General features: G+C 44.4%; 1 protein-coding gene across 3 annotated transcripts in view; it reads left to right on the top strand.

Moving 5' to 3' along the window:
- The window catches only part of LOC146835042 (cytochrome P450 4B1-like), a 438175-nt gene that overhangs the window by 353777 nt on the left and 56667 nt on the right, over positions 1 to 27731 (top strand). For all 3 annotated transcript variants that reach the window (XR_014960677.1, XM_085602703.1, XM_085602704.1), the window contains one exon: positions 19386 to 19468. Coding sequence is in view for 2 of the 3 variants with exons in the window: in XM_085602703.1 (XP_085458829.1) it covers positions 19386 to 19468 (83 nt within the window). In the remaining variant the exon portion in view is untranslated. The remainder of the gene's footprint in view (positions 1 to 19385; positions 19469 to 27731) is intronic.

Raw genomic sequence — 27731 nt, 5'->3', positions numbered from 1 at the left:
GTCCATTTGTCCAATAAACTTTTCACTTTTATAAGCATTCTATTATAATTCAGGGGGAACAACTGACTAAAATCCTGTGTAACGTATATCCCCAAATATCTAATTGGATGCGGTGGTCTTATGGCGATGGAGGTGGGAATATCCGCTAGAGTGGAGTTAAAAAGAAGGATTTCAGTTTTTGCTTGGTTTACTTTCTAACCCCCACCTGCGTAAATTTCTGTATTTCATCCAGTGCGTTTTGGACATTAGATCCCCCGGCCTTCAGATATAAAATAATGTCATCTGCATAGAGTTTGACTTTTGCCATCCCCTCAATTGGAGGCAAAATCAACAAACTCTTCTGCAGCCTGACAGCCAAAGGTTCAATAAACAAGGAAAACAAATGTGGGGATTAAGGACAACCTTGATGTTTGCCTCGCTTAATTTGTACCCTACCAGCCTCTTCTCCGTTTATAACAACCTTGGCTTCCGCACAGCTATAGAGTTCCTTTAACATTCTTTAAAAAAAATAACGGAAACCCAAATTTATTCAAAATAAAAAATAAAGCACTCCAATCTACCAAATCAAAGCCTTTTCGGCATCCATCATCATGACCACTGCATCCATCTTATTGGTAGAAAAATAATCAATGGCTTGTGTTAAGAAATGTCAGGGCTGCCAGGTTGTCAGTAGCGCCCAAGCCAATAACCCGCCACTAACCTGCAAGGTAGAATCCAGCAGAGACGATAGATGAGAAGGTCCCTGACTCCCAAATACCTACTCCCCAGCAGCGGAAGGTAACCTAACTGCGTGAGATCAGGTCTGTGGGAAAAAGGGAAGTGGATAACATAAATAGATGAGGCCAGGGATTGGGACTCTCCAGGATGAAGGTCGGGGTTGGAATCTCTTCTGAGAAGATAAGTACCTGCAGACATGGGACGAGAGAGAGAGAGAACCGGTTAACAGGAGACCTCTCGGTATATTGTGGTGAAGGCACAGGACTACGCCTACCCTCCTGAAAGGAGATATCTGAAATATACCTGTCTTCTTGCGGAACTCTCCCTTAATTGCACACACCCCTTCCTGGATTATTCCACAGTCCCTTACAAAGTACCCGGGAGTGATATTCTCTCACCCCCACAAGCCAATGACGGAACGGGTCCAACCGGGAGCCCTCCGTAGGTACACTGTCACCACGACAGTAAAGTTCGAGATAATTAAATGTTACTCCCTTCCTCGGGACTACGTGACTACTTCCCGTTTGCGAAGCAGGACGGCAAAGAGGCACCAGTGTCCGTGTCTACTTACACCGACCCCACTATGTCCAGGCAAAAAAGGGAAGAAGTAATCCGGGAGATTGCACTGTCTCTCTCGGTGTCAATAAAGTTGTGTTGACAAAGCAACACTCGTGGCTTACCAGAAAGCTGAAGAATAAACCGTCCCAAATACCTCGGCTTCTCTCTCGCCGCTGACTTGGGCTGGCTTCCTCGGAAACGCGGGACACGGCCCGTCACAGGGATGGCTGATGAAATGCTTCTCGCTGGAATCCTCGGAAACGCGGGACACGGCCCGTCACAGGGATGGCTGCTGAAATGCTTCTCGCTGGAATCCTCGGAAACGCGGGACACGGCCCGTCACAGGGATGGCTGCTGAAATGCTTCTCGCTGGAATCCGGCGGGGAACTCCTTCCGCCACAAACATCCACAAGCTCTCTGATTGACAAGCACCGTCCGCTTCCCGCGGAAGCGCTTATATAGGCAGGGTCGTCGGATGCGCCCCAGTGCATGCAGGGATTTGTAGTTCATGAATTCCTGATGTCGGGAAAACGCGGAAACACTCCCGGTTTCCTGACAAGGGGCATAATCAGTGAGACTGCTGGCGATTGTCACAGTACCCCTTCTCAAGGACCGACGACTCGGCGGTCGACCTGGTTTACCTGGGTTTTCTTCATGAAACCGTTCTACCAGCTCTGGGCAATGCAAATGCTCCTCAGGTTCCCAAGTTCTCTCTTCTACCCCAAAACCTTCCCAGTCCACGAGGTATTGCACCCTCCCCCGGACCAACTTGGAATCCAGGATTTCTCGCACCTCATACTCCTCCTGACCCTCTATCTCTAGGGGCTGCGGTTTTGCAGGTAATCTAGTGTTGGGGAGACAGGGTTGAAGAAGAGAAACATGGAAGACAGGGTGGAGTTTCCAGGCCCTAGGTAAGGACAGTCGTAGGGCTACTGGGTTGATAATTTCTTCTACACTATAGGGTCCCACGTATTTGGGCTTACATTTATTCACCCCCCTTAAGTGTAGATTTTTTGTCGACAGCCACACCTTGTCCCCCACCTGATACTCGGGTTCTCTTGTTCTCTTTCTGTCTGCATAGGTCTTTTGAGTGGCCTGGGCATCTGCTAGATTTTGTTTAGCTTCTGTTAATACGGCTCTGAGGTGTGCATGATGTTCTTGGATACTGGGTACGGGGGTTTTGACTGGCCATTCAAACGGGAGCATGTTGGGGTGATGACCATAATTACAATAAAACGGGGAACAACCCAAGGTGGCATGTGTGGCGTTGTTGTATGCGAACTCCGCCATCCATAACAAGGTAGGCCAGTGTATGGCATTTTGCAAAGAAAAGCAGCGGAGATATTGTTCCATGGTTTGATTTAGGCGTTCTGTCTTGCCGTCTGTCTGGGGGTGGTAACTGGATGAAAGACGCGCATCTATGTCCAATGTTTTACAGAGAGCCTTCCAAAACCTGGAGGTGAATTGTGTCCCCCTATCAGTAATTAAGACATTCGGTATTCCGTGAGCTCGGATCACATGCTGTAGAAACACCCCAGCTAGTTCCTGGGATGTGGGTAACCGTCCTAAGGCAATGAAGTGACCCATCTTGGTCAAATGATCAATCAGCACCAATATCACTGTCTTCCCATCGCTGGGGGGCATTTCAACTACAAAATCCATTGATATTGTGTGCCAAGGTCGTGGGGGAATAGGCAAGGACCGTAGTGGCCCTACTGGTTTCACATGTCTGGCCTTGCCTTGCACACAAATAGCGCAAGTCTTCACGTAGTCATGAATGTCTTTTCTCAGATCTGGCCACCAAAAAGATCGTTCTACACAAGCGATAGTCTTATAAGTTCCGAGATGTCCGCCCAAAACAGAGTCGTGAGCCCATTGCATAACCTGTCGCTGTTGACTGGGATGAGGAATGTACAGCGCCTGGTAGCGATAGGCCAACTCTTCTACTTCCGACCTGATTTCGGGTTCTTCTTGAATCCAGGCTTGTACGTCGACCTCTGCTAACGACACCTTCACATCTTCGATGAAGTCTGAAGAGGTGAGAAGAGCTATCGTAGGTCGGGGTTGCTTGTTCTCGGTGAGTATACACGGTGGATCTACGTTCGGGGAGATGTTGTTGTCTGATTCTCCTATGCGAGAAAGGGCATCCGCTTTCCCGTTTTGGGGTCCGGGCCGGTATTTGATAACGAAATCGTAGTCCGAGAAGAACAAGGTCCAGCGTAATTGCCGAGGGGTCAGTGCTCTGGCTGTCTTCAGAAACAACAAGTTCCTATGATCCGTGTAAATCTCTACCGTGTGCTGCGCCCCCAGGAGGTAGTGTCTCCATTCCTCACACGCTCTCTTTATAGCCAGGAGTTCCTTGTCTGAAATAGTGTAATTGACTTCACACGGAGTAAGTTTTCGGGAATAGAACGCAACTGGATGTATTTGTCCTGTTTCAGGATGACGCTGAGATAGTACCCCTCCCACGGCGTGTTGTGAAGCGTCCGTTTCCAGTATAAACGGGATCCGGGTATCAGGATGTCGTAGGATGGGGGCTTGAGTGAATTTGTCCTTTAGCTCCTGGAAGGATCGCTCAGCTTCCTCTCCCCACCTGAAAGGAACGTTTTTACGTAGCAAACCAGAGATGGGGCGGATCACCTTTGAAAAATCCTGGATAAAGCGTCGATAAAAATTGGCAAATCCTAGGAAGCTTTGCACGGCCTTGATATTCTGGGGAGTAGGCCATTGAGTGATGGCTTCTACCTTAGAGGTTTCCATTTGAAATCCTTGGGCGTTGATGATGTATCCCAAAAATGCGACCTCCTGAACATGAAAGAGGCACTTCTCTAGTTTAGCATACAGAGAATGTTGTTGTAATCTTGCTAACACCGCTTTAACATGGGTTAGGTGTTCCTGGTATGTTGCTGAATGTATCAGGATATCATCTATGTATACTACACAGAAGGTATCCAAGTAACCCCGCAGTACTTCATCCATGAAAAACTGAAAAGCCGCCGGGGCGTTGCAGAGCCCGAAGGGCATCACCAGGTACTCAAAAAGACCGAACTTAGTTCTGAAAGCGGTCTTCCACTCATCTCCTTTTCGTACTCGGACCAGGTGGTAGGCTCCTCGAAGATCCAGCTTGGTAAAGTATTTTGCCCCTTTTACCTGGTCCAACAGTACCGGTATGAGAGGGAGTGGGTACCGGTTCTTGATGGTTATCTTATTCAACGCACGGTAGTCAATACACGTCCTCAATTCTTCACAGTCCTTCTTCGGAATGAAGAAAAGAGGCGAAGAAGCGGGAGAGGAGGAATGTCTGATGAATCCGGAGGCCAGATTATCCTCGAGGTATTTCTTGAGATAAAGGGTTTCCGGCTCAGTCAAGGAGTACACTCTACTGCAGGGAATGGGTGCCCCTGGTATCAACTCAATGCGGCAATCGTACTCTCGATGAGGCGGAAGGGTAGTTGCCTTTTGCTTATCGAAGAGATCGCGATACATGCCGTAATCATCCGGCAGGGTGCTGGAGCGACTGGACTGTTCTGATTCGCAGGCAAGCGCTAAATACGCGGCCGGTGTTTCCCCTGCTTCAGGATCCTCACTATCTCGACTTTTGCAATATTCTTGGCAATACACGGAGGCCAACTTCACCGTGCGCTCTGCCCAACTGATGTCAGGGTCGTGTAAGGTCAACCACGGTACTCCTAGGATTAGACGAAATTGAGGGGCGTCAATGAGGTCGAACTGGATATACTCGTGATGGTCCGGCTTGATAGTCATTCTCAGAGGCAGTGTCCGATATGTTACCGGTCCGGAAGAAAGGGCGGTTCCGTCTACTGTCTTGATATGCTCCGGAATCTCTTTCATTTCGTGGGAGATTCCCAATTTCCGGGCAAACTCCTGGTCTATGTAGTTCCCTGTGGCTCCAGAATCCAACAGCGCATCTACTTCCAACAAGTTCTGGGGCGTGAGCCACAAAGATACCCCGATATTCAAATGGGCAACAGCTGCTTGCAGGGTATTGGCTATTACCGATGAGATCATGACCCTAGGAACGTCCAAACCAGAGACCTCAACCTGATTCGGACATATTAGTTTTCCGTCGGTTCGTCCAGATTCATAGCTGCATGTACTCGAGACACTGGTGTTTTGTTACCGATTGGCGTCCTAGCCCGGCACTCTCGTATGAAGTGGCCGCTCTTGCCGCAGTAGAGGCACAATTTCATTTTTCGTCTTTTTTCTCTCTCTTCTGGGGTGAGAGGGCCTCGAAGACCTCCTAGTTGCATGGGTTCCACCCCCTCTGGGGATTTAGGTGGTTCTTCCGGGACGTTCCGTGGCCGTGTATAGGGAAATCGATTTTCCCCTCGGTTCTTATCCCCTTTTCTCTCTAGGAGACGATGATCCAACTGGACGGTTAAGTCGATCAGTTCTTCACACGTTTGTGGCAGTTGCACAACCTGGGCTAGCACATCTTTGAGCTCTCCCCTTAGTCCTTGATAAAACAGGGTTAGTCTTTTGTCAGGAGGCCACTCGGTCTCCACCACCAACCGATTGAACGTTGTTATGTAGGACAGCAGGTCTTGAGATCCCTGTCGTAAGGTGAGTAATTCACGATCCAGTGACAGCATGTGGGATTTCCTGTCGAACAGTTTCCGTAAGGCCACGCAGAATTCCGTAAAATTATGGAGGACTGGATCGTTTCTTTCCATCAGAGGGATGGTCCAACTGGCTGCGTTGCCCCCCATGTAAGACATCATAAATGCCGTTTTAGCTGCGTCTCCCTGAAATACTATAGGTTTGCAGAGAAAATGAAGCCTACACTGATTTAAATAGGTCTCGAACTTTTTAGGATCTCCATAAAAGCGTTCAGGTGGGGCTAACGGAATGCTGGTATTCTGTACCACGTGGACCGTCGGAACCGTATCTGTAGAGGCGTGGGAATGAGGATTGGTGAAAGAGCCCCCTACAGGAGACGGGTTAGTGGAGGTAGAGACAGGAGGGGGCAAGGTTGCTGGTCTAATATACGAACCCTCCCCCTGACCCCTGCGAGAAAGACCTGCCACTTCTCTCCTCAAGGAGCTTACTTCTCTCTGGATGTTCTGATTTTCGTGTCGGGATGTCTGAACCTCTTGCTGGAGAGCCGTCAGGCTGTCCAGCAGAGAGGCGAGCACTACATTGGTATCCATCGTCTGGGCTGGGTGTAAACGTGGGCTTGTCAATCTGTCAGGGCTGCCAGGTTGTCAGTAGCGCCCAAGCCAATAACCCGCCACTAACCTGCAAGGTAGAATCCAGCAGAGACGATAGATGAGAAGGTCCCTGACTCCCAAATACCTACTCCCCAGCAGCGGAAGGTAACCTAACTGCATGAGATCAGGTCTGTGGGAAAAAGGGAAGTGGATAACATAAATAGATGAGGCCAGGGATTGGGACTCTCCAGGATGAAGGTCGGGGTTGGAATCTCTTCTGAGAAGATAAGTACCTGCAGACATGGGACGAGAGAGAGAGAGAACCGGTTAACAGGAGACCTCTCGGTATATTGTGGTGAAGGCACAGGACTACGCCTACCCTCCTGAAAGGAGATATCTGAAATATACCTGTCTTCTTGCGGAACTCTCCCTTAATTGCACACACCCCTTCCTGGATTATTCCACAGTCCCTTACAAAGTACCCGGGAGTGATATTCTCTCACCCCCACAAGCCAATGACGGAACGGGTCCAACCGGGAGCCCTCCGTAGGTACACTGTCACCACGACAGTAAAGTTCGAGATAATTAAATGTTACTCCCTTCCTCGGGACTACGTGACTACTTCCCGTTTGCGAAGCAGGACGGCAAAGAGGCACCAGTGTCCGTGTCTACTTACACCGACCCCACTATGTCCAGGCAAAAAAGGGAAGAAGTAATCCGGGAGATTGCACTGTCTCTCTCGGTGTCAATAAAGTTGTGTTGACAAAGCAACACTCGTGGCTTACCAGAAAGCTGAAGAATAAACCGTCCCAAATACCTCGGCTTCTCTCTCGCCGCTGACTTGGGCTGGCTTCCTCGGAAACGCGGGACACGGCCCGTCACAGGGATGGCTGATGAAATGCTTCTCGCTGGAATCCTCGGAAACGCGGGACACGGCCCGTCACAGGGATGGCTGCTGAAATGCTTCTCGCTGGAATCCTCGGAAACGCGGGACACGGCCCGTCACAGGGATGGCTGCTGAAATGCTTCTCGCTGGAATCCGGCGGGGAACTCCTTCCGCCACAAACATCCACAAGCTCTCTGATTGACAAGCACCGTCCGCTTCCCGCGGAAGCGCTTATATAGGCAGGGTCGTCGGATGCGCCCCAGTGCATGCAGGGATTTGTAGTTCATGAATTCCTGACGTCGGGAAAACGCGGAAACACTCCCGGTTTCCTGACAAGGGGCATAATCAGTGAGACTGCTGGCGATTGTCACAAGAAATATGTGTTAGCTGCCATCAATCGATCAAGAATAAAACCATTTTGGTCCTCATGTACCACCTGTTGTACAGATGGGACAATTCTTTTTGCCCAAATTTTCATAAATATTTTATAATCCGTATTCAATAGATTTATTGGGCGATAAGAATTGGAATCGCTGGGAACTTTATCTTTTTAAAGAAAAATTACTAGGACAGATTCCTTAAAGCTTTTCGGGATATCCAAACCCTCCTTTATCTGGTTAAACAATTTTACCAGAAAAGGAAGGATTTCTTCCTGAAATACCTTAAAAACCTCAACAGGGATTCCATCTGCACCGCTCGCCTTAGCATTGGGCATACTTTTTAATACTGCTAGAATTTCTGTAATCCCGATTACACTATTCAATATCTCAGAGCCATGTGAGGGTATCTGGGGTAAATCCAAAAATTCAAAATAACCCAACAAATCTACTACGTCTACCCCCTGAGTTTCCGCATAAATTTGGTTAAAATGTGATAGAAACACCTCTGAAATAGCTTGTTTATCGTCAATTAGTATCCCAGTTGAGGGATTCTTATCCTGGGGAATTATTTGGGTTGCTTTCTGACTTTTTGTGGACCAAGCCAAGAATCTCCCAATCTGTTGACTTTCTTCATAAAGTTTCTGTTGATAAGCCCTACTCCCAGATATCTCTTCCAATAAAAAAAAATCCTTCAGCTGTTCCTTTACTTTAGCTAATTCATGCTGATGAACTCTAAAAGTGGACTCCGTAGTATTTAAATCAAGATTTTGTCTTGCTTTCTCTACTTCTTTCTGTAATGCTTGAATCTTTTCTTTGTTTATTTATTCTAGCCTTATATGATATTGTGTGACCTCTAAAGGTCAACTTAAATGCCTCCCATACCATAAACATAGATGCAGAATTTTCATTATACTGAAAAAACTCCTTTATAAATACTTTAGTTTCTGTTATCCAGGTAGAGTCTTGTAATAAGGATTTATCGAATTGCCATCTGGGCCTGTTTTTCGGAGTAATTCTTATCCTTAATATAAATGAGACTAAAGAGTGGTCTGAGAAAGAGTTAGAAAGTATTTCTGTAAGCCCATTAGCGACCAATCTATCTACTAAGAAAAAATCCAGACGGGATGCTGATCTAAATCTAGCTGAATAGCAGGTATACTGCTGAAGTCCGGGCCATTCTTGACCTCAAGTGTATCTGAGCTAGCTTTGTCAATTTATGTTTTGCTTTTTCACTAACTCATGAGCACTGTGCCATCACTATGCATTTGTGCTTGTGGTTTGTTCTGTATACAAGTCTATAACAACATGACAACTTTGATTCTTTACAATTGAATTACCTCATACATGTTCGGATTTCTTGTTGTTTGTCTGAGGTAAACTGCTTTTGGGGAGGAGGTTATTCCACTCTCTTGTTGCTAAAGTACCAATGTTTTTAAGATTTGTTTCCATCAGAACAATTGTTTTGTACAATGCATATGTAATCCAGGTTCTGAGGAATACAGGGTAGCCCTGAGTTTTTTAAAGGCATTCTGATCAGCACAATTTGTTGTGCTGGGATCGTATGTCCACTCTAATAATGGTAAAAGCAAAACTATTACTGTTGCTGAAAGGACAGAACTGGCTGATGTTGTCAAACATGACATGGGTGACTTGGCAAGAAGGCATATAGATTAATTGAAAACATTTAACAAAAATGCACAATTTGCTATTTATGAAGTGTGGAAATTTTACTTAACAAATTCCTGGGGCACCTTAGTGAAGTGTGGTTGCCACCACCATTTTGCTCTTTTTTGCACTTTTCACTTCAAAAAGGTGACACAATACCTCGATTTTGTGCACCTTTACTTTTCCTGCATTACTTATGGTCATTGGGGTCGCGAGGACTTTTGAAATGCTGTGAGTGCTTAAGTTTGCATTTGAAAATATTAATTGTTTTACGTTTTGTGCAGATGCTATCTACTTTTTTAGGGTCCGTTTTCCAAACAAAAGTGTCTTTAAAAATGTAAATTACTTTAATTTACCTTGCTCTTTGAATGTTTTCATGGCTAGTGGTTTCTTTTCAATGAAGGGTTGGGAAAAACATAACACACAACCTTAATCTAATTCACGCAGTGTACTATCTGACTCGACTGATATCTGTGAGAACATAAATTGCTATTTGCCAAAGGTTTACCAATGAGAGAAGCCATCTCCGTGGAAATAATGGCATGAAATACTACATGTTCGAGGCATGTGTGCTGTAGATACACATTCTTTGCATACTCCTACCATCTAGTGTTGGGTCATAATATTTGCAAGGTTTTTTTCTTCAAAGAAGTCTTTCCTAGTCCAGAGGTTAGGTGTCTCCTCCTTTCGGTGATACTGCACAGGGGCATCGACTCCATTGTTAGATTGTGTTCTTTCTGCCATTGGGTTTGGATATGGTTTGTGGCGCTATGATTCGAGACCGTTCTTTGGGATCCTCTCAGTGGGCAACCCACTGTACCGTCGTTGGTATTGATTTCGTACGTGTTCCTTTATTCCTGCGTATCCAAAAAAGCGAGAAAACTACATCTTTGATCCAGAAGACATCGTGAGCTGCCTTCGGGCCTAGCCGTTTCTTTGACTTCCACTCCGTTGTACTCGTCGAGTGTACTGCTGATGGAACGGACTCCGTTTCAGTTCTGTCCCCGGGGCCACGCCAAGTATCCATGCACCCACCTGCATGAAGTCTGTAACTTGTACTTATCACCAGAACACAAGGAGGTAGATTGTGGCACTTGTCGATCTTTTTGATCGAAAAAGACTTTGCGTGATTGTGGGGCCCGACAAACGGATATGCAGAGACAGAGCATCGACTACACACCAGATACCTTTGGAGAATATTCAGAACAAGAAGCGATGGAAGCAGCGGCAGCAGAAGAGGAACAATCCCTCTCCATTCATGAATCGGACTCTGAGCTCGAGATCGGCCTACAGTATAAAGAACTTCCAGCGGGACAGGGGGTGGTGAGTAAAAAAAACCCTTTGCCCACCAAAACTCTTCTTAGTAAACCCAAGGCTTCTGGGCCACCACTGCCTTTGGGCCATGGTCGGCACCGAGAGACAGTTTTCACACCCAGCTTTTGGCCCGCACCAAAACAACATGTCAAGCCATCCTAGCTCAGGCTCGAGTTGAGACAAGACCCCTTCTGAGCCAAAACCTTCGACTCCGAAAGACAAAAATAATTGGTCCGGTTGGGTATCAAAAACTTCGACACCGAAAGATAAAGATCCTCTTTTAAACCCTCTGTAACTGATTTTGGACATTATGAAGGAAAAGTTGGACCCCAAAAAGAAACGTCTCTACATTAATCCAGAGACTGGCCACATTGTAACCAAAGATGATACACCATCCAAGAGAAGAAAGGCTACTGAGGATACAAGTCCTACAGTTCCATTGAAGAAAAAGAAAGACATGGCTACAAGCCCTATTTATCCTCTTCCTCAATCCCCTCCACCACTTTTACCATCACCAGGGCCAAATCCCCTACAGATTACACCACAATGTTCTCCTCATACACAACCTGACTTTGATGATGGAGATGATAATAGTCTTCCACAAACAGATCCATGGATTGAGATAAGGATCCTGAGCTCTATCCTACCGGGCCTTCACCTCCTGACGATAACAAAGCTTACCAAGAGTTCATTTCAAGAGCAGCTTCTTACTATGGAGTTGATCTATATAAAGAATCTTTAGAGGAAGATTTCCTGTTTGAAACATTAGGTTCCACACATAGAACCACACACGAGTTACCTATGTTAAAGGGTATGTTAATACTTACAGATGACATTTTTAAAGACCCAGTACGCGTAAGTGTTTTAACACCCCTGAGTCAATAAAATGTACAAATCTCCACAATCTGACCCAATTTATATCAAAGGGCAGCTGCCTTTAGACTCTCTAGTAGTATCAAATCCTTTCAAAACAGCTAGTTCACAAAGAACAGCAGATGCACCTCCTAGACAAGGAGTCTTATTTAATTGACACATCATGCAAAAGGTTAACAGAGGAAACTGCCAATCAGTGGTGCATTGCTAATACACAGGCACTTTTAGCAAGATATGTTAGAGCCCATTGGGATGAAACAGACAGAATTCTACAGGACCGCCCAGAAGAGCATAGAAAAAAGTGACAAGTGCTAGTGCAGGAAGGGAAATTATTATCAAATTCTTCTATTCTATGTGCCCTAAATGCAGCTGACACTGCAGCAAGAGAAATTAATACCAGCATTCTCCTCCGTAGGCATGCATGGCTTAGGATTTCTGGATTTAAGCCAAAAGTTCAACAATCTATGTTAAATGTTCCTTTTGATAAGGAACACCTTTTTGAACCTCAAGTAGATGAGGATCCAAAACCAATACCTCAGATCCCAATACTTCCTCCTATAAAACAAACGTGCTGCCCTCTTCACCCAAGGGCTTCTATAGAGAAAGCTACAGAGGGAACAACTTCAAAGGTAGAGGGAGGAGTACACCATCACGTACCACTCCATTTCCCAATAAGCAGTGACTTACCTGCCATTCCTCCTGATCATATTACATCTTTTAGGGGAAGACTACAGCATTTTCTTCCTATTTGGCAAGTAATAACGACAGACAAATGGGTATTCAAAATTATCCAACATGGTTATTGCCTAGAACTCGCCAGCGATCCACCGAATATTCCACCTCGCAATCATCAGCTGTCATTACTACACACACATCTACTCAAACAAGAGGTACAAGCTCTATTAGCAAAAGGCGCTATAGAACCTGTTCCAATACAATATCTAGGGTTAGGAGTATATTCACTATATTTCCTGATTCTCGAAAAGGATGGGTCTCTAAGACCAATACTGGATTTAAGGCCTCTAAATCTGTACATACTATCAGCGCACTTTCTTATGGTCACTCTCCAACAGGTCCTTCCATTGATACAACACGGTGACTTTATGTCTACCCTGAACCTAAAGAACGCATACTTTCATATTCCTATACATCCAGCGCATTGCAAATAACTCAGTACCATTTGGAGTGACTACTGCACCCAGAGTATTCACAAAATGTCTGGTGGTAGTAGCAGCTCATCTCAGAAGACAACAAATCCATGTCTTCCCATACATGGATAATTGGCTCATCAAAGCCAAAACACAAAAAAAATGTGTACAACACACCCAATCTACAATAAACCTTATTCATCAATTAGAATTCACTGTCAATGTGCAAAAATCCCATCTTCAATCCTCACAATTGCAAACATATCTTGAAGCAACGCACAACACTCATTTAGCTCTGGCTTCTCCCAATGCAGCCAAGATTCAACATTTTCAAAATACCTAACTGCAGTTTCAGTTAAACCAGCACCTACCAGTGAAAACATTCATGCAGATGTTAGTTAAATGAAGGCATCATGCATTCACATAGTGCCTCATGCGAGGTTACACATGTGCCCACTGCAAGAATGTCTAGCACGACAGTGGAGTCAAGCACAGGGTCAATTAACAGATCTAGTGTTGGTAGACAGCTGCATTTATTGTTCTCTGCAGTGGTGGAACACATAAAACCTGTCAAAAGGGCAGCTGTTCATCGACCCTATTCCACAAGTCATACTCACAGCAGACACGTCTCTCACAGGCTGGGGTACCCATCTCCAAAATATGACAATTCAGGGTTTATGGGACACCAAACAGAGCAGTCTCCACATCAATTACTTGGAACTTCTAGCAGTTCAGTTAGCACTAAAAGCTTTTCAGCCTCACCTAGTAGGCAAAGTTGACAATATGACAGCAATGTGCTATGTACAAAAACAGTGTGGGACATTCGCTTTACAATTGTCTCACCTCTATAAGACTATTTGACGTTGGGTGATACATCACAAAATTCATCTTCTGGCAGAACATCTTCCAGGAATAAATAATCAGTTTGCCAAATTTATCAACAGGATGCAGCTACAAATACACGAATGGGAAATGCATCCCCAGGTTCTCCTCACATGTCTTCCAGAAATGGGGTTTCCCACAAATGGACCTCTTCGCCACAGCACAGAACTCAAAATGCCCAAACTTCGCCTCCTGATTCCCACACCATCTATCCAAAGGCAATGGCCTATGGATGAATTGGTCGGGGATATTTGCTTCCGCTCCCGCCTCTCCCTCTCCTACCATTTCTGGTTCGGTAACTCAGGCAGACATCACTCACACTGATTCTATTGGCTCCCATGTGGGCTCGTCATCCGTGGTTCACCACATTATTAGAACTGTCAGTAGAAATCCAAAGGCCAAGGAGCTCAACCTAGTGATCTGGCTCCTGAAGTCATAGAGTTTGGATATCTAACTCTACCACCAGATTGTATGACAATCTTAAAGAAGCAAGGAAGCCTACCACTAGATCATGTTATGCAGCAAAGTAGAAAAGGTTTGCTATTATTAACAATAAAATAGAGCCCTAAGATGCATCTATTCAGAATATTATCTGTTATCTTTTTCATCTACAACAAGTAGCCTACCCATGAATTCGACTACACCTTGCAGCAGTAGCTGCAAACCTGTAAAACAGACATTTGTCCTTATCCAAAGTCCCAGTTATTAAAGCTTTTATGGAAGGACTTAAAAAAATATTACCACCCAGAGTGCCACCTGCACCTGTATAGAATCTAACAATTGTTCTTATTAGGCTTTTCTTTTTCCAAAACCTTTATTGACAAGTTAGCATTACCAAAATACAATTTTGCATCAAAGCAGAACACCGTACATATTAGATCATTTGCAGAGTACATCGAGGATAGGAAAAACCAATCCGAAATAAGCAATATCTTGTACAGTACGGCAATAGCACCACTGATTAATATATAGCTGTAGGTTGAGATGACAGCACTGTAGGGGAAGAAGCTGGCCCGGCAAGGTGGGGATGAGGGCAGGGAAGGAGGTGGTTACTGACCCACACCGGCGGCCGCCACGGGCAGAGTGCCGGCGGGGAGCGCGAGAGAGGTAGTCTGGCTCAGATGTGAACGGGCATGAAGGTATGTCACTAGGGCGCCCCATATGTCGAGTGGGCGAGGTCTCGCAGGCATGAGGTCCCAGAATTCAGAGAGAAGGGTCTGGCATCTCGTAGCATCCCTACACCGTGCAAGGGCGAGCAGCATAGCGACCAATCGGCGAGAGGCGTCCGGGCAAAACTTAACAAAGCCCAGCAGGCATAACGGTGGGTTGGGCTGAACCAGTGTAGAGGTGATTTCAGTAATAGCGGCGCAGACCTCTCGCCAGAAGTCCGACACCCTTGGGCACAACCAAGCAAGATGAGAAAAGTCCGTGGCAGGAGCAGAGCATCGCGAGCACCTATCCTTAGGGATGAGTCCCAATTCATGTAGCTGAACGGTGGTGCGATAGAGCCTATGTAAATATTTGATATGTATAAGACGGAGGCGATAGTTGGGAGATAGTTCCTTCGTCTGGTTGCAGCAATAGAGCCAATTTGCTTGGGAAATGTCCACACCGAGATCCTCACCCCATGCCACACGGGCGCGATCAGTGGAGATGGAGGTGGTCGACAGCGTAAGGGTGTATAGTTTGGTCACCAATTTCCGGGGAGTGGGAGATGAATATAAGAAGTCAAGAGAGGACATCAAAGGTGGATGCTAGGGGAACGTGGGATGTAACTCCCTACAGATAGCCCGCAGCTGATAAAAGAGCAGTGTGTCCATGGGGCCAGAGGCGGCAGGGAGAGAATAGAACGTGTTTCCGGGGTAGAGATTCGCCAGTGTCGCCAGCCCCAGGCGGGCGGCAAGTTTGGTCATGCCAGATGGTTGGAGGGGAGGGAAGGCAGGATGACGTACGATCGGCATAGTATTAGTCGATAGCATCGGAGCGTTGGCAAGACGACGCAGTCCCAACCAGGCCCAGCGCAAGGTCTCAACCGTGTCCACCTCAGCTCGTGGGTTTCTGACTGGGGCAAACAGGGCGGTGTTTATCGGCCAAGGGGCTGCAAGGTCAGCTTCAACAGCGACATGCGGTTGGTAAGGGGTGGGGTGAATCCAGAAATGTAAAAAGCTGGCCTGGGCACTTAAGGCATAAAGCTTAAAATTGGGAGCGTCCATGCCGCCAACTGACATGGGAAGGGTAAGGATATCGTATGCAATCCTGGGTATTTTGCCAGCCCAGACAAGAGATATGATCAGGGAGCTGATCTTACAAAAGAAATCGGCGATTAGGGGTATAGGGATATTCAAAAAGAGGTAAAGGAATATCGGGAGGGCTACCATCTTAGCAATGGCCATACGACCAGCCAGCGACAGGGGGAGCCGGTTCCAGTGAGGTATTTTGGACTCAAGCCAGTCCACCGCACATCAAAAGATGGCCCTCCAAAAGTCGTCCATGTCCCTGCTCAGCCAAATACCTAGATAGTGAGTAGGGCCAGAAGCCCATACAAGAGGAAAGTCCGGGATGAATTACCTGGTGGCATCAGTAAGAGGGAACAGAACTGACTTACTCCAGTGCACCTGTATGCCGGAGAATCCACCAAACCGTATTATCTCGCGCACAAGGGGACTGAGATTTTCTTAGGGGTGGTGGACATACAATGTAATATCATCCGCGTACATGGAGACCAAGAGGGTGCGGGCCAAAAAGCTGATGCCCTTCTGAGTATGGTGTTGCCGGAGTCTGGCAGCGAGAGGCTCCATCGCAATGGCAAAGAGCATAGGGGAGAGTGGGCCCCCCTGTTGGGTGCCGCGTTCATTTGGAATGGGATCGGAAATTAGTCCATTAATTCGATGGCAGGCAGGGGAGCGGGTGTAGAGGAGTAAGATTTTACGAATAAAGATGTTACTGAAGCCGAGTCGTGGTAGAAGAAAGAACAAAAAGGGCAACTCCAGGGTGTCGAATGCCTTGGTGGCATCGAGAAGAGCAGCCACTGCAGGGAGGCTAGGAATAATCTAATGGAGGACAGAGAATATGGTCCGGAGGTTGTGGTATGTGGCGCGGCCAGGAATGAAACCGGACTGATCGGGGAGGGCGATTAGGGGCATGAGGAGGAGAAGACGTGAGGCTAATAACTGTGCAAAAATGTTATTGTCCGTATTAATTAGAGAAAGGGAGCGATAGGAATCACGACAGTCTGAAGGTTTGTCCGGTTTATGGAGAAGCTTTATCATTGCCTCACTGAGCGATGGCGGGAGGAGACCATTTTCGAAGGAGTCGTTGTACATGGCGGCCAGGTGCGGCACCAGAAGCGGAGCAAAGGTCTTATAGATCGAGGCGGGGAGACCATCTAATCCAGGGGCCTTATCGCCAAGCAAGCTATTAATAGCAGCGGTGGAGAGGGGCTCATCTAGAAATTCACGATGGTAGTTTTCGAGCCAAACGAGTGCAATGGTGTCAAAATATTGGTTGAAGTCCTCACGCGAAGGGGTGGAGCCCGCGGTATAGAGTTGCATGTAATATTCCATAAAGCGCGTCTCCTCAGGGGAGGTGGTTTGAGTAGGGCCGCCGTCCTGGAGTGCCGTGACATACGATGCAGCACGGGGGGGACGAAGGAGGTTGGCCAGGGTCTTGCCAGGCCGATCGCCCTTGCCAAAACGGCAAGCGCGGGCCTCTCTGTCAAGGAAGGAGTGTTCTCTATCGGCTTCCTCAGCAAATTTCGAATGTTTTTCACGCAGGCGAGCGAGAGTTCCAGAGCTGGGGCGGGTTGCGTGAGCAGAGTCCAAGGCCTTGATCTCCTATTCTAGTTTATCTAAAGTGGTGTGAATGGAGCGAAGAACTCCAGATTGTTTAGAAATACACTCGCCGCGAATCACAGTCTTAAAACCCTCCCACAAAATAGATGGCGAATCTACAGAGCCTACATTTGATTCAAAATAGCTAGAGATTGCGGTTTGAATCTCTTCGCGGAAGACGGTGTCTCGGAGAGCATTCGGGGGGAGCCGCCAAGTTAAGGCCCACCGCGGAAAGTGAGGAAGACGAAGACAAAGGTGGACTGGCGCGAGATCAGAAAAAGTGCGCGCCATAATAATAGCGGAATTTAGCCAGGTGAGGACATCAGGAGAGGTGATCCAAAGATCAATACGGGACCAGCAGTCACGGGCACCGGTGAAGCAAGTTCCCTCACGGGCCTCGGGCCACATGTGATGCCACGCATCATACAGAGAGTTGTCGATGAGTATGGACTGAAGGAGAGCCTTGGAGCGTGGGTGGGAGGTGTAGGGGCCAGAGCGGTCTAGGACTGCAGAAAGTGTAATATTAAAGTTCCTCCCCCCCCCAGAGAAGTGCAGCAGGACCCAAAGACGAGATAAGGTGCCAGATATGCGTGAAGAAATCAGGGTAGTCCATGTTAGGGCCGTGCACCACCGCAATCGTCAATGGTTGGGACAGCAAGGTGCCATGCAAGATAACATACCATCCGTCAGGGTCAGTGAGTACCTGAGTTGTGTGCCACGGGATCCCCCCGCAAATCAAAATGGACACTCCCCCGGAATAGTTGGAATAGAAAGAGGAGTGCGATTCTCCCCAATATCGGGACTTAAGTCTAGCAGAAGTCGCAGGTAGCAGGTGGGTTTCTTGTAAAAGGCAAATGTCCACTTTGTGCCGGAGTAGGTGGGAGTTAATAAGCCGGGCCTTGCGGTAGTCATTAAGACCGCGGATATTCCAGGTCCAACATATGGTGTCAGTCATGCTCTGTCAGTACAAGGAAGAGTGATGCGCAAGGCCGCAAAAACAGTCAGTGGACAATAGCGGGTGTTTATGACGGAGCAGGCAACCTGGAGAAAGAGGGAGCGGAGCAGCCTCATGGGGTATGCAATGGAGCCAGTGCCTGCAGATACAGATGGCAGAGCAAGGGAGGTGGAGCATGAATAGGCGAGAAAGGGTAGGCACGCAGTGCTAGACCGGGGAGCACCAGCCTAAAGAAGGACGAAGTGCGTTGTACAAATGTGGTGCAGTAGACACATATTTACACTCCACAAAATACAACTGTGCAATAATGCTACAAAATTCCACCCATCACAGTTATACACCACACCATGGCAAATAATTCCACAATTCAGCCCTACACAATTCACCATTCAACAGAATTACACTCCACATACCACTCAGCAACACATAATTCAAATCCACATAATTACATCAAAATAGTTTTCACTCAATGCCACACACTTCCACCTCACACAATTCAACTCTATACATTTATATTCCACACCACATAATTCAACAACAAACCACATAATTAATCTCAACAGCACAATTACACAACCCACACCTCAAAATTCCACATCATGCCACACATTTCAACAGAACACCACATAAGTAAACTCTACAACACAAAATATCATTCCAAATAATTCCACTCCATGACACACAATCCCACTCCACATAATTCCACTACACTCAATACCACATATTTTCCATCCACATAATTACACTGCACACCCTGCCACAGTATTCCACTACAGAAATGTATTCCACACCACACAATTCCACCACTCACAATTCCACTATTAAAAATTCCAATCCATCCCACAAAAATCCACTGCACACCACATACATCCACTACATTCCAAACAAAAAAGAATGGGTAAAAATCATTGACATTTACAACGTCAATAACTAACTCTCACAAATGCAAGACCTATTGCATTGCAAATGCTTGTTTTTATGACTACGGCTGCTTTTTGTTTTTCAGGTATTTGATCCAATGAGATTTTCACCAGAAAATGCATCCCAAAGACATTCACATGCGTTCCTGCCCTTTGCTGCAGGTTCAAGGTAAGTTCAAATAGTGATTTAATGGTTTCACAAACACAGCTGAGCCACCATTAGAGGAAACACTACATGGAAGGCATTAGAACAGCAAAACAAAAGCCTGCTGCGAAACCAGTTTTGAAGGAATGCAGGTGAAATGTGAATACATTTAGAGTAAGGACTACGTCTTACCTTTTCAAGGCAGAAAGTTAGAAGACAATGCCGAAAGGGTTAGGTACATAAGTACACCCTCAACCATAAACCTACAACGGCATCCACTGCTATCCTGAATTGTACTGAGCAAGGCTCTACCTAAGGATTGAAGCAGAACTTGCATCAGGGTGGAGTGCCCATCATTGAATAACTCCTTGCAGTTTGTAATTTTAGCCACATAAATCTGACTTGCTTAGAATGGCCATGCAGCAATGGGTTTACACAGCAGAGAAGTGTGTCAGGTTGAGCAAATGTCAGCCTGACAGACAAGCTTTATGATCTCATCAGTCAGCCAGGCGATGCACGTGCACTAAATGCGCAGGTGCCTGGCTGACTGAGCTGAAATCTGCCGACCTGAAGATTCCCCAGTCCGGTGGGCATGACCTCCACAGCCCACCATGACAGAAAAAGATCAGGAAAAAGCACTACGATAGAAAGAGAGGGGGACATTTTTCAGAAAGAGTTAGTATTTTTTGTTTAATTTTAGCAATGTTTACAGAAAAGGAGGCTCACAGGGAGTTAGAATACATTATTATGTATTCTAACTCCCTGTGAGTCTCCTTTTGGTGTGTGTAAGAGTCCAAGTAAAGCCAGAGTATTGGAACATCGCTTTGTGACATTGTTTATTAGAAGGGAAAACTTCTGATTTGTCAAAATTTCATTTATATCCGGAGACTGCAGAGTATTCCTTAAATTTAAACATTTGGGACTGTTACATTGAGGATCAGAAATAAAAAGGACATCATCAGCATCAATAGTGAATTTATCCTCAATGTCTTTGTGATTTTTACCTAAAAAGTTGCATGAGCTATGTATCTTTTCCAAAAAAGACTCCAGAGACAAAATGTAAGTAATAAAGATAAAGGACAGCTTTGTCGAGCACCTCTTTGCAAGTTAAAATATGAGGATTGTAGGCCATTAAGAAAATAGAGGTTGTAGGTGAGGAATGAAGTAAACCACTATATTTTAAAATTTCCAGACCAAAGCCATGAAATTCTAAAGCTCTAATTATTAGGTCTCAATTAGGGCTCCCAGTTTTATGGAATTTATTTTTTTGACATTTCCGTCTGTATTTATCCATATTTATTTTTTGTCAACTTTATCTGTATTTATCCATATTTATTATGGGTTTAGTGGAAAAAATAAATCTGAAACTGGTATATTTCCACATTTATTTAATCAATAAATATGCAGTAATGCTTGAATGCTTGCCAGGTTTCAGTGATATGAACACCCACAGACGATAAATCAATGCACTTGTATACAAATATGCACATTTCAGTATTAGCCTTTTGCATATCTACTGCTGTTTAAGCCTCTTTACTAAAATTCCTTTTTTTAACCCTCTTACCTATTAATCTTCACAGTTCTTGACATGGCAGTCATGGCAAAGTGTAGTTAGAATCACTCAAAAAGCACCCAATTTCCGTTTTTATCCACATTTAAAAATAAATAAAGACAAGAAAATAAATAGTTTCTGTCTGTATTCATCTGTAAAAACCATTAAAAACGGAAAACAGGGAGCCTCAGTCTCAATTAACTCGGTTAAATGCTTTCTCAACATCAAGAGTTATAGCTGCAACAGGTGAGGTAGTTTTTGGGGCCAAGTGAATAATATCCAAAATAGTTCTGAAATGATTAGTAATATATCCGGCTTTCACAAATCCTGATTGCTCAAGACCACTGAGATACAGAATAAAGTGGTTGATTTACAGGTTAAAAATATTCGCAAAAATCTTAGAATCAGTATTGATTAGTGAAATAGGTCTATAACTTCCACAAACAGTAAATATTTTTTCTTTTATAGGGATCAGATAAACTACAGTCTCCAGCAAGGTACCTTGCGCTGCATTTGTGGAAAGAAAGTATTGGAAAAGTAATAATAATTTGGGTATAAGTATCGTAGAAAATTGGGAGTAGAATTCCGCTGAAGAACCATCTGGGCCAGGAGCCTTATCTATAGGTAGTTTGCTGAGAGCCGTTGTAATTTCAGCGACTGAGATATCTTTTTATAATGAAGAAACCCCAACTGATTGATCATTCATTTTTGCAATAGAGTTAACAGAGTCACCTAACACCTCTAATGATGGTGAGGATTCTAGAGTATATGATTGAGTGTAAAAATTAAGAAAGCAGTCTAGAATCACTAAGTCTGTATAGTGTCTATTGCCATTTTATCAGTGATGTCATTTATTTTAGATTTTAGTTTTGTCAACTTTTAAATAGTTTGCTAATAATTTACCTGCTTTACCGCATCCCCCATCATATTTTGTGTTCATATTTAATGGAGTTCTGCATGCGTTCCCCCTTAGATTTTTTTTTAAACTCTAGCTTTGCTTTAGTAAGGTGGGCACATGCATTCTTGTGGTTGGAAGAAAAATATTAATGTTCAAGGTCTTTGATACCTTTCAGCAAAATAGAGCATTCTTTAAGAGCCATCCTTTTCTTAGCCACCACATAATCAATAATAAATCCTCTGGCAGTTGCCTTAAAACCATCCCAAACAAAATTCATGTTAATACCAGTATTTAAATTTGTATCAAAACATTCATTGGAAATGTGATGTGAGATGAGGATGGAACCAATTTCAGCCTATGTCAAAGATTGCAGGATATTATGGGTTGCAAATATATAATTATTCCTAGATTTGAATTGGTGTACAGCAAAATATATATAATTAAATTCCATGTTCTCAGGATTGAAAGACCTCCATACATAAATTAACCCCCTAGAAAGTATTATTTTTTAAAAAAAGTTTGTTTGCATCTTGTTAGGGATATATTTAGACTTGGAACTTCAATCCATGAGTTGATTGCACTCCCCACCAACAGTAAGGTTATCATTCGAGCAAGACCGTAACAAAATGGAAAATTTTCCCCAAAATTGGAAATAGACACCAGCGGGACTATAAAGATTGCATATAGAATACAGTGTATTATTAATTACGGAGTCAGAAGGAGCCATCTACCTTCTTCATCTTTGACTTCAGTATCAGTATACAGGGTCAAGAATTTGGATCCTCCAATTGTAAAGGTAACAGAGGTTTCCATGGAGATACCGGATCTTTTTTTACCCTTTTATTAACATTACCAGTTTGCTCTTTTCAAGGTATATCCAAGGATATAGTAGAGGCAAAATGTTTTGGGGTAGAAGGCAACTGGTGATCCATGTTAAGTAATATTTTCCTCCTCTGCATATTTGCAAAGAAATTGTGACTTTCAGGTCAGATTTTATTACAATGCATGGAAAAAATAAATTTGTAACTGAGGGGTTAAGGGAGAAAATGCAAAACAGGCCAATAAGGGATTAAGTTTGGAACAAAGAGTATGGAATTTCGGATATAACCAATTTATGTGGAGGAAGTTGTAGTCCAATTACCCACAATAATCCTTTTCTATATTAGAAATTAGAGTCCCTCATTATGTTGATGCAGACCTCAACCAGTGGTAAATTATGGCAAGTATGTAATTTGAAAGGACAGAGAAAAAAGAAAGTCGTATACATCAATAACACTATTTTTGTTATGTGTAGAACATGAAACATTTCCAACCTAATATTTATTTGAAGAGTTTGCATCCCTTTCTGAATGATGGTTTTCTAGCAATAGAGCAATCTGACATTTGACCCTGGTCATAACTCTTATTTCATAGTGGAATTAAGAAAACCTTTATTATTCCAGTATACAATATGAAGATTATTCATGTTATACGGTCTACAATTAGAAAAAGATCTAAGAAACAGAAAAAGATCCCGCCGCTCCCCCGATGTTCTGACGCCTCTAGCTCACTGTGCACCTTCAATAAGCTTTCAAACTGATGAGAAGCCGTCGGTATATTCTGGGAGTGATGGGAGAGCTAAGCCTCTGCCCCCATCTTGTTGTGCTTCGACGACAAGACCCCATGAGTGCCCTTTTTAATTCTTCTTTTCTTCCAGTGGTACTTACAATGCATACACATCTTCTGAAGTAGTAGAATCTATGCAGTGTTTTAAAACATCCTCTAAAAGTGTTTTAGCTCAGAAATATGTACCTGCATTCAGTGCTGTGCCTCTATATTCTCCAAAACAGTATATGAAAACTTTTGCTGTGTACCCTGTCACACTGGAGAATTCCAGAATCCCAAGAAAATTCTGACGTTTCTAAAAGGAAGGAAAACTGAATAGTGTCTAGTGTAATGTATAAACTGCTATTCTTGTGTGGATCAGGTAACCAGCAATTCTCATCACAATAAATCACATCCCAGCAGTCAAAAACAAATTTATGATGAAAGCAAGATACACCACAATTGTTCAGCACACATCCCTAACCTATTCATATTGTCCTCTAACCTATTCATTTTTAGGTCTCACTGAGACAGCGAAAGCAGTCTCTTTGAGTCATTTTGTAAGTGGGTTTTTGAAAGTGCTTCCCCTGGCATAGAGCTACAGTGCATGAGGCGTGCACGCGCGCAAAGCAGCCATATGGCTTTAAGTCGCTCTCCCTCGTAGCCCCTCGTAGCCCCCTTCCCTGCTGCTATTTCACACCAGTTTATCAGAACTCGCGCTTCATTCTCCCTGCCCCCAATCGCGTTTTGCGCGGCCAATGCTTGTCTTATATGTAGAAAGCGCCCAATATGGCCAGTGGTGACATGAAGGTGTATGCAAATCACAGCAGCGCTTGCCTCTAAACTGCAACGTTTAATCACAAACTTTTCAAGCCTTTTACCTCCTTTGATTTTCTTTTATTTTGCTGAGCCTTGATTCATACGCGCTTGTTCCGATTTCAAGGGAAGTCTTACCCATCTTCAATTAACAGCATGCAGCCAAGCGTGAAGGATTATCGCTTGTATTTTCATTTCATATCATCTACAGCGCATGACCTCTAACGCATGTAAATAAATGTAAAGGCACGATCAGACAAACGGTAAGGATAATCACTTGTGCTTCCATTCAACTTTGTCTTCAGCACGTGTGTTTGTCAGCGCGCAGCAGATTTTCATGTTTCCTCGCTCATGACTATACATCGACGCCGGGTGAAGGCTCCTGATACACAGCAGAGTGGATTTACATCCACTCCTACAGCCTTTGTTTCCGGCCCAGAAGAAAGGGCTGCGGCTTACGTGGACGCCCTAAACACTGCACTGTCTTAGGACACAGCACGCGCTCCCTACATTCAGACAGCCAATAACATCCATAACACGCCTATAGCATCCATAAACTACGTGTTGCCCGGGACAGGGTGGCGAGCTAGAGTGCTGGGGCCCGCTCAGGGAAAAGTGGTGGCAGTAGTTTTCATGAGGAACAACACCGCGGGAAGAGTGGGTTAGCAAAGACTGGTTGGGGTGAATTCTTTGAAGCAGTGACTGGGGTTAAGATGAGTTTTTCAGTCCTGGACTCCCATTAACATCTTGGTGCAGTCGGGGTATTTTTTAAATTCTTTTTCGTCATGTATCACTAGCTGCCCGCAATATTGTTACACCAGGCTGCTGATTTATAGTGCTTCTTACTGGGTGATTAAAAAAATGCTCCTAGAACATATTACTAACAACAGCCATAGAGCAATACACTGACGTTAGGAGGCTGTCTGTTTTAGTCGCAACACCACAGAAGCGCCTCACTCATTTCTAGCAGCTAATGTTTGGGACATTACCGAGACGGCAGCTGCACTTTGTAAAGTGAAAGATCCAATTCCCCATCTTGGTGTAGTTGTACTTATAGCATCCACAGTCCGTGGTAGCACTCATCGAGCAACATTGGCTTGATAACTCTACGTACGGAGCAGAAACACCATAATACTGCAGCCCCAAAATGGTTCTGGGAGCCCTTATCAGGCAGCTGCAACCATCTGATGTTTTTGACAGCACCCCGATGTTTCCCGGTAAACATACTTAGCCTTTATATTTCTGAAAACACACATTGAACAACACCTAATGTTTCTGGAGGCATCTATTGAGTGGCATCGTAATGTTTCTATAGTTCCTATTAAGCAGGGCTTCCTGATGTTAAGGAAAACGCAACACACCTGATCCCAGTGAAGGCAGATGTCTTACCAAGAGCACCCATTATACAGTCTGATGATATTACTGGCAGATGCACTTGCCTCATCCTTGTGGTAATGGCAAAATAAACATTTTAGTGTAGCGATAACGGTAATAGAACATTAACACTTTGGTGTTTAAGGTTTCACTGTTGTAGAGCAGCATTTTAAGCGCTTTTTAAGCATGTATTTGGATGGTGGTAGTGCCGACCCTGCATCCTTGTAGATTCCACTCATGCAGCAGCATACCCCATCAAGGACTTGAAGAAATATGACCACATCACACCACCTCGTATGCCCGTGCCACCCTGAACCAGCTCTAAAACCAGCTGCATCATGTAGATACAAAGGAGTCACAAACTGACTGATAAGTTCACAATCCCTGGTGGCTCTCCGCATACCGAAGCCAGGACACCATCAGACTGTTTATGAAGAAAAGCAAAAAATGTTACCGGCCTTCTGTATCTCTGTAGCCATCCGAGATGCCCAAATCCTGACGTAATTTAGGAAAGAGTTGTCAATACATTTCTTTTAAAGATTACTACATAATGCTGCACTAACAGTTCAGGATCCAGCTACGCTAAAATCACATGTTGACTGCACCTTGCATAATTTTAGACCTCTGCTAGCTACAGGGCATGTAATTGGTGTATGCAAGTTAAACGACTAAAAACCTATGCTCCATTAAACCCCATTAGCATCCAAGAGTAATAATCTCGACTGATTCGCCCAAATGAGCTTTTCTATACTGTGGGAGCTATAATTCTGGAAGCCATTTAGAAAGGCAGCCTTTTTGTATTGCTTTATATCAGTGTATTAAAATTTAGGCCGCCTTTTCATTAATCATATTTTTTTTTACACATGCCTATTTTATACTGTTTAGTTTGGCAGTTTAGAAAATCAACAGACGGATTGCGTTTCAGCGGCATTACACCCTAATCCCCAGGCAAATGATTTGTCCGAAGTTAACATGAAGCACTTAGGATGTATTGTTTGATGTAAACACTAGTTTAAATAAAATGGCGCCTGAGGACTCGTTCTCCAATTTGCAGCACCTATTTGTGTTGGCCTGCTCTGGACGGACTTGAATCCAGTGTGATAAAACACATCCTCCGTAGGCTGACACAAAAATGAAAACAAAATTGCAGCGTGGAAATTGACGGAACAGCGTGTGCTGTAACACTAAACATTTACCGTAAAACAAATTCAAAGAGCCATGGAGTGCTATGGGGCCAAATGAATGGGCGCTATATAAATAGCCACAGTATAAAATAACATTACAGCGGTGGACATTTGCTCTACGTTGCTTAAGAGCTGCCTAGCCAGTCTTCAAACATATGTATTTTACAATACATTGAATAGTAAATATTTTCTGCTTTAAGTTTCACAAAATATGTTTGTACTCTTTAAGTTTAAGTATGGCCTTAAGGGATAGATACATTTTCCCACAATTTTTCAGTCACACTAGCATACAAGCATTTGCAATGCAATAGGTTTCGCATTTACATGAGTTTGAGCTATTGACATTGCAAATGACTATGCCTTTTATATTTGTTTTCGTTTTTAACACAGAAATAGAAGGCATTGTCATTTACAATGCCAATAGCTTAAACTCGTGTAAATGCGAGACCTATTGCATTGCAAATGCTTGTTATATTTAGCTTGCAGCATTCTATCATAATAGTTAATGAGTTATCTAGTCCCGGATGCAACAGCCATCAAATCAGAGATCCCATTGTCAGCATCTTTCTCTAGCAACTGGTCAGTTCCTCATGCTGAGGAGTTTATCCAGTTCTCATGCACTATTTTACAAAGAGCAAGTGAGGCCCTTTTTGTACTCAGAACTTCACTATTACAGTGGTGGCCAGGAGTCAGTGTTTCTAATAATTTTTCAGGAAGCAACCAGGTACTACTGATTTGTATGTTTCTGATTCTGCTTGCACAGAACTTGCACTAGGTCAGTGTGCAAGAAGATTTCTAGCTACTGTGCAGCAGAGAATGGAAAAATCTTCTCTGAAGCTGTGAACCAGTAGATCTGTGTTTAGTGAATCACGCACTTTG

Source organism: Triturus cristatus, chromosome 4_2 (assembly GCF_964204655.1).
Source record: "Triturus cristatus chromosome 4_2, aTriCri1.1, whole genome shotgun sequence".
In the NCBI taxonomy this organism is placed as follows: Eukaryota; Metazoa; Chordata; class Amphibia; order Caudata; family Salamandridae; genus Triturus; species Triturus cristatus.
Note: the sequence above shows the minus strand (reverse complement) of the source record. Positions and strands in the feature narration are given on the sequence as shown.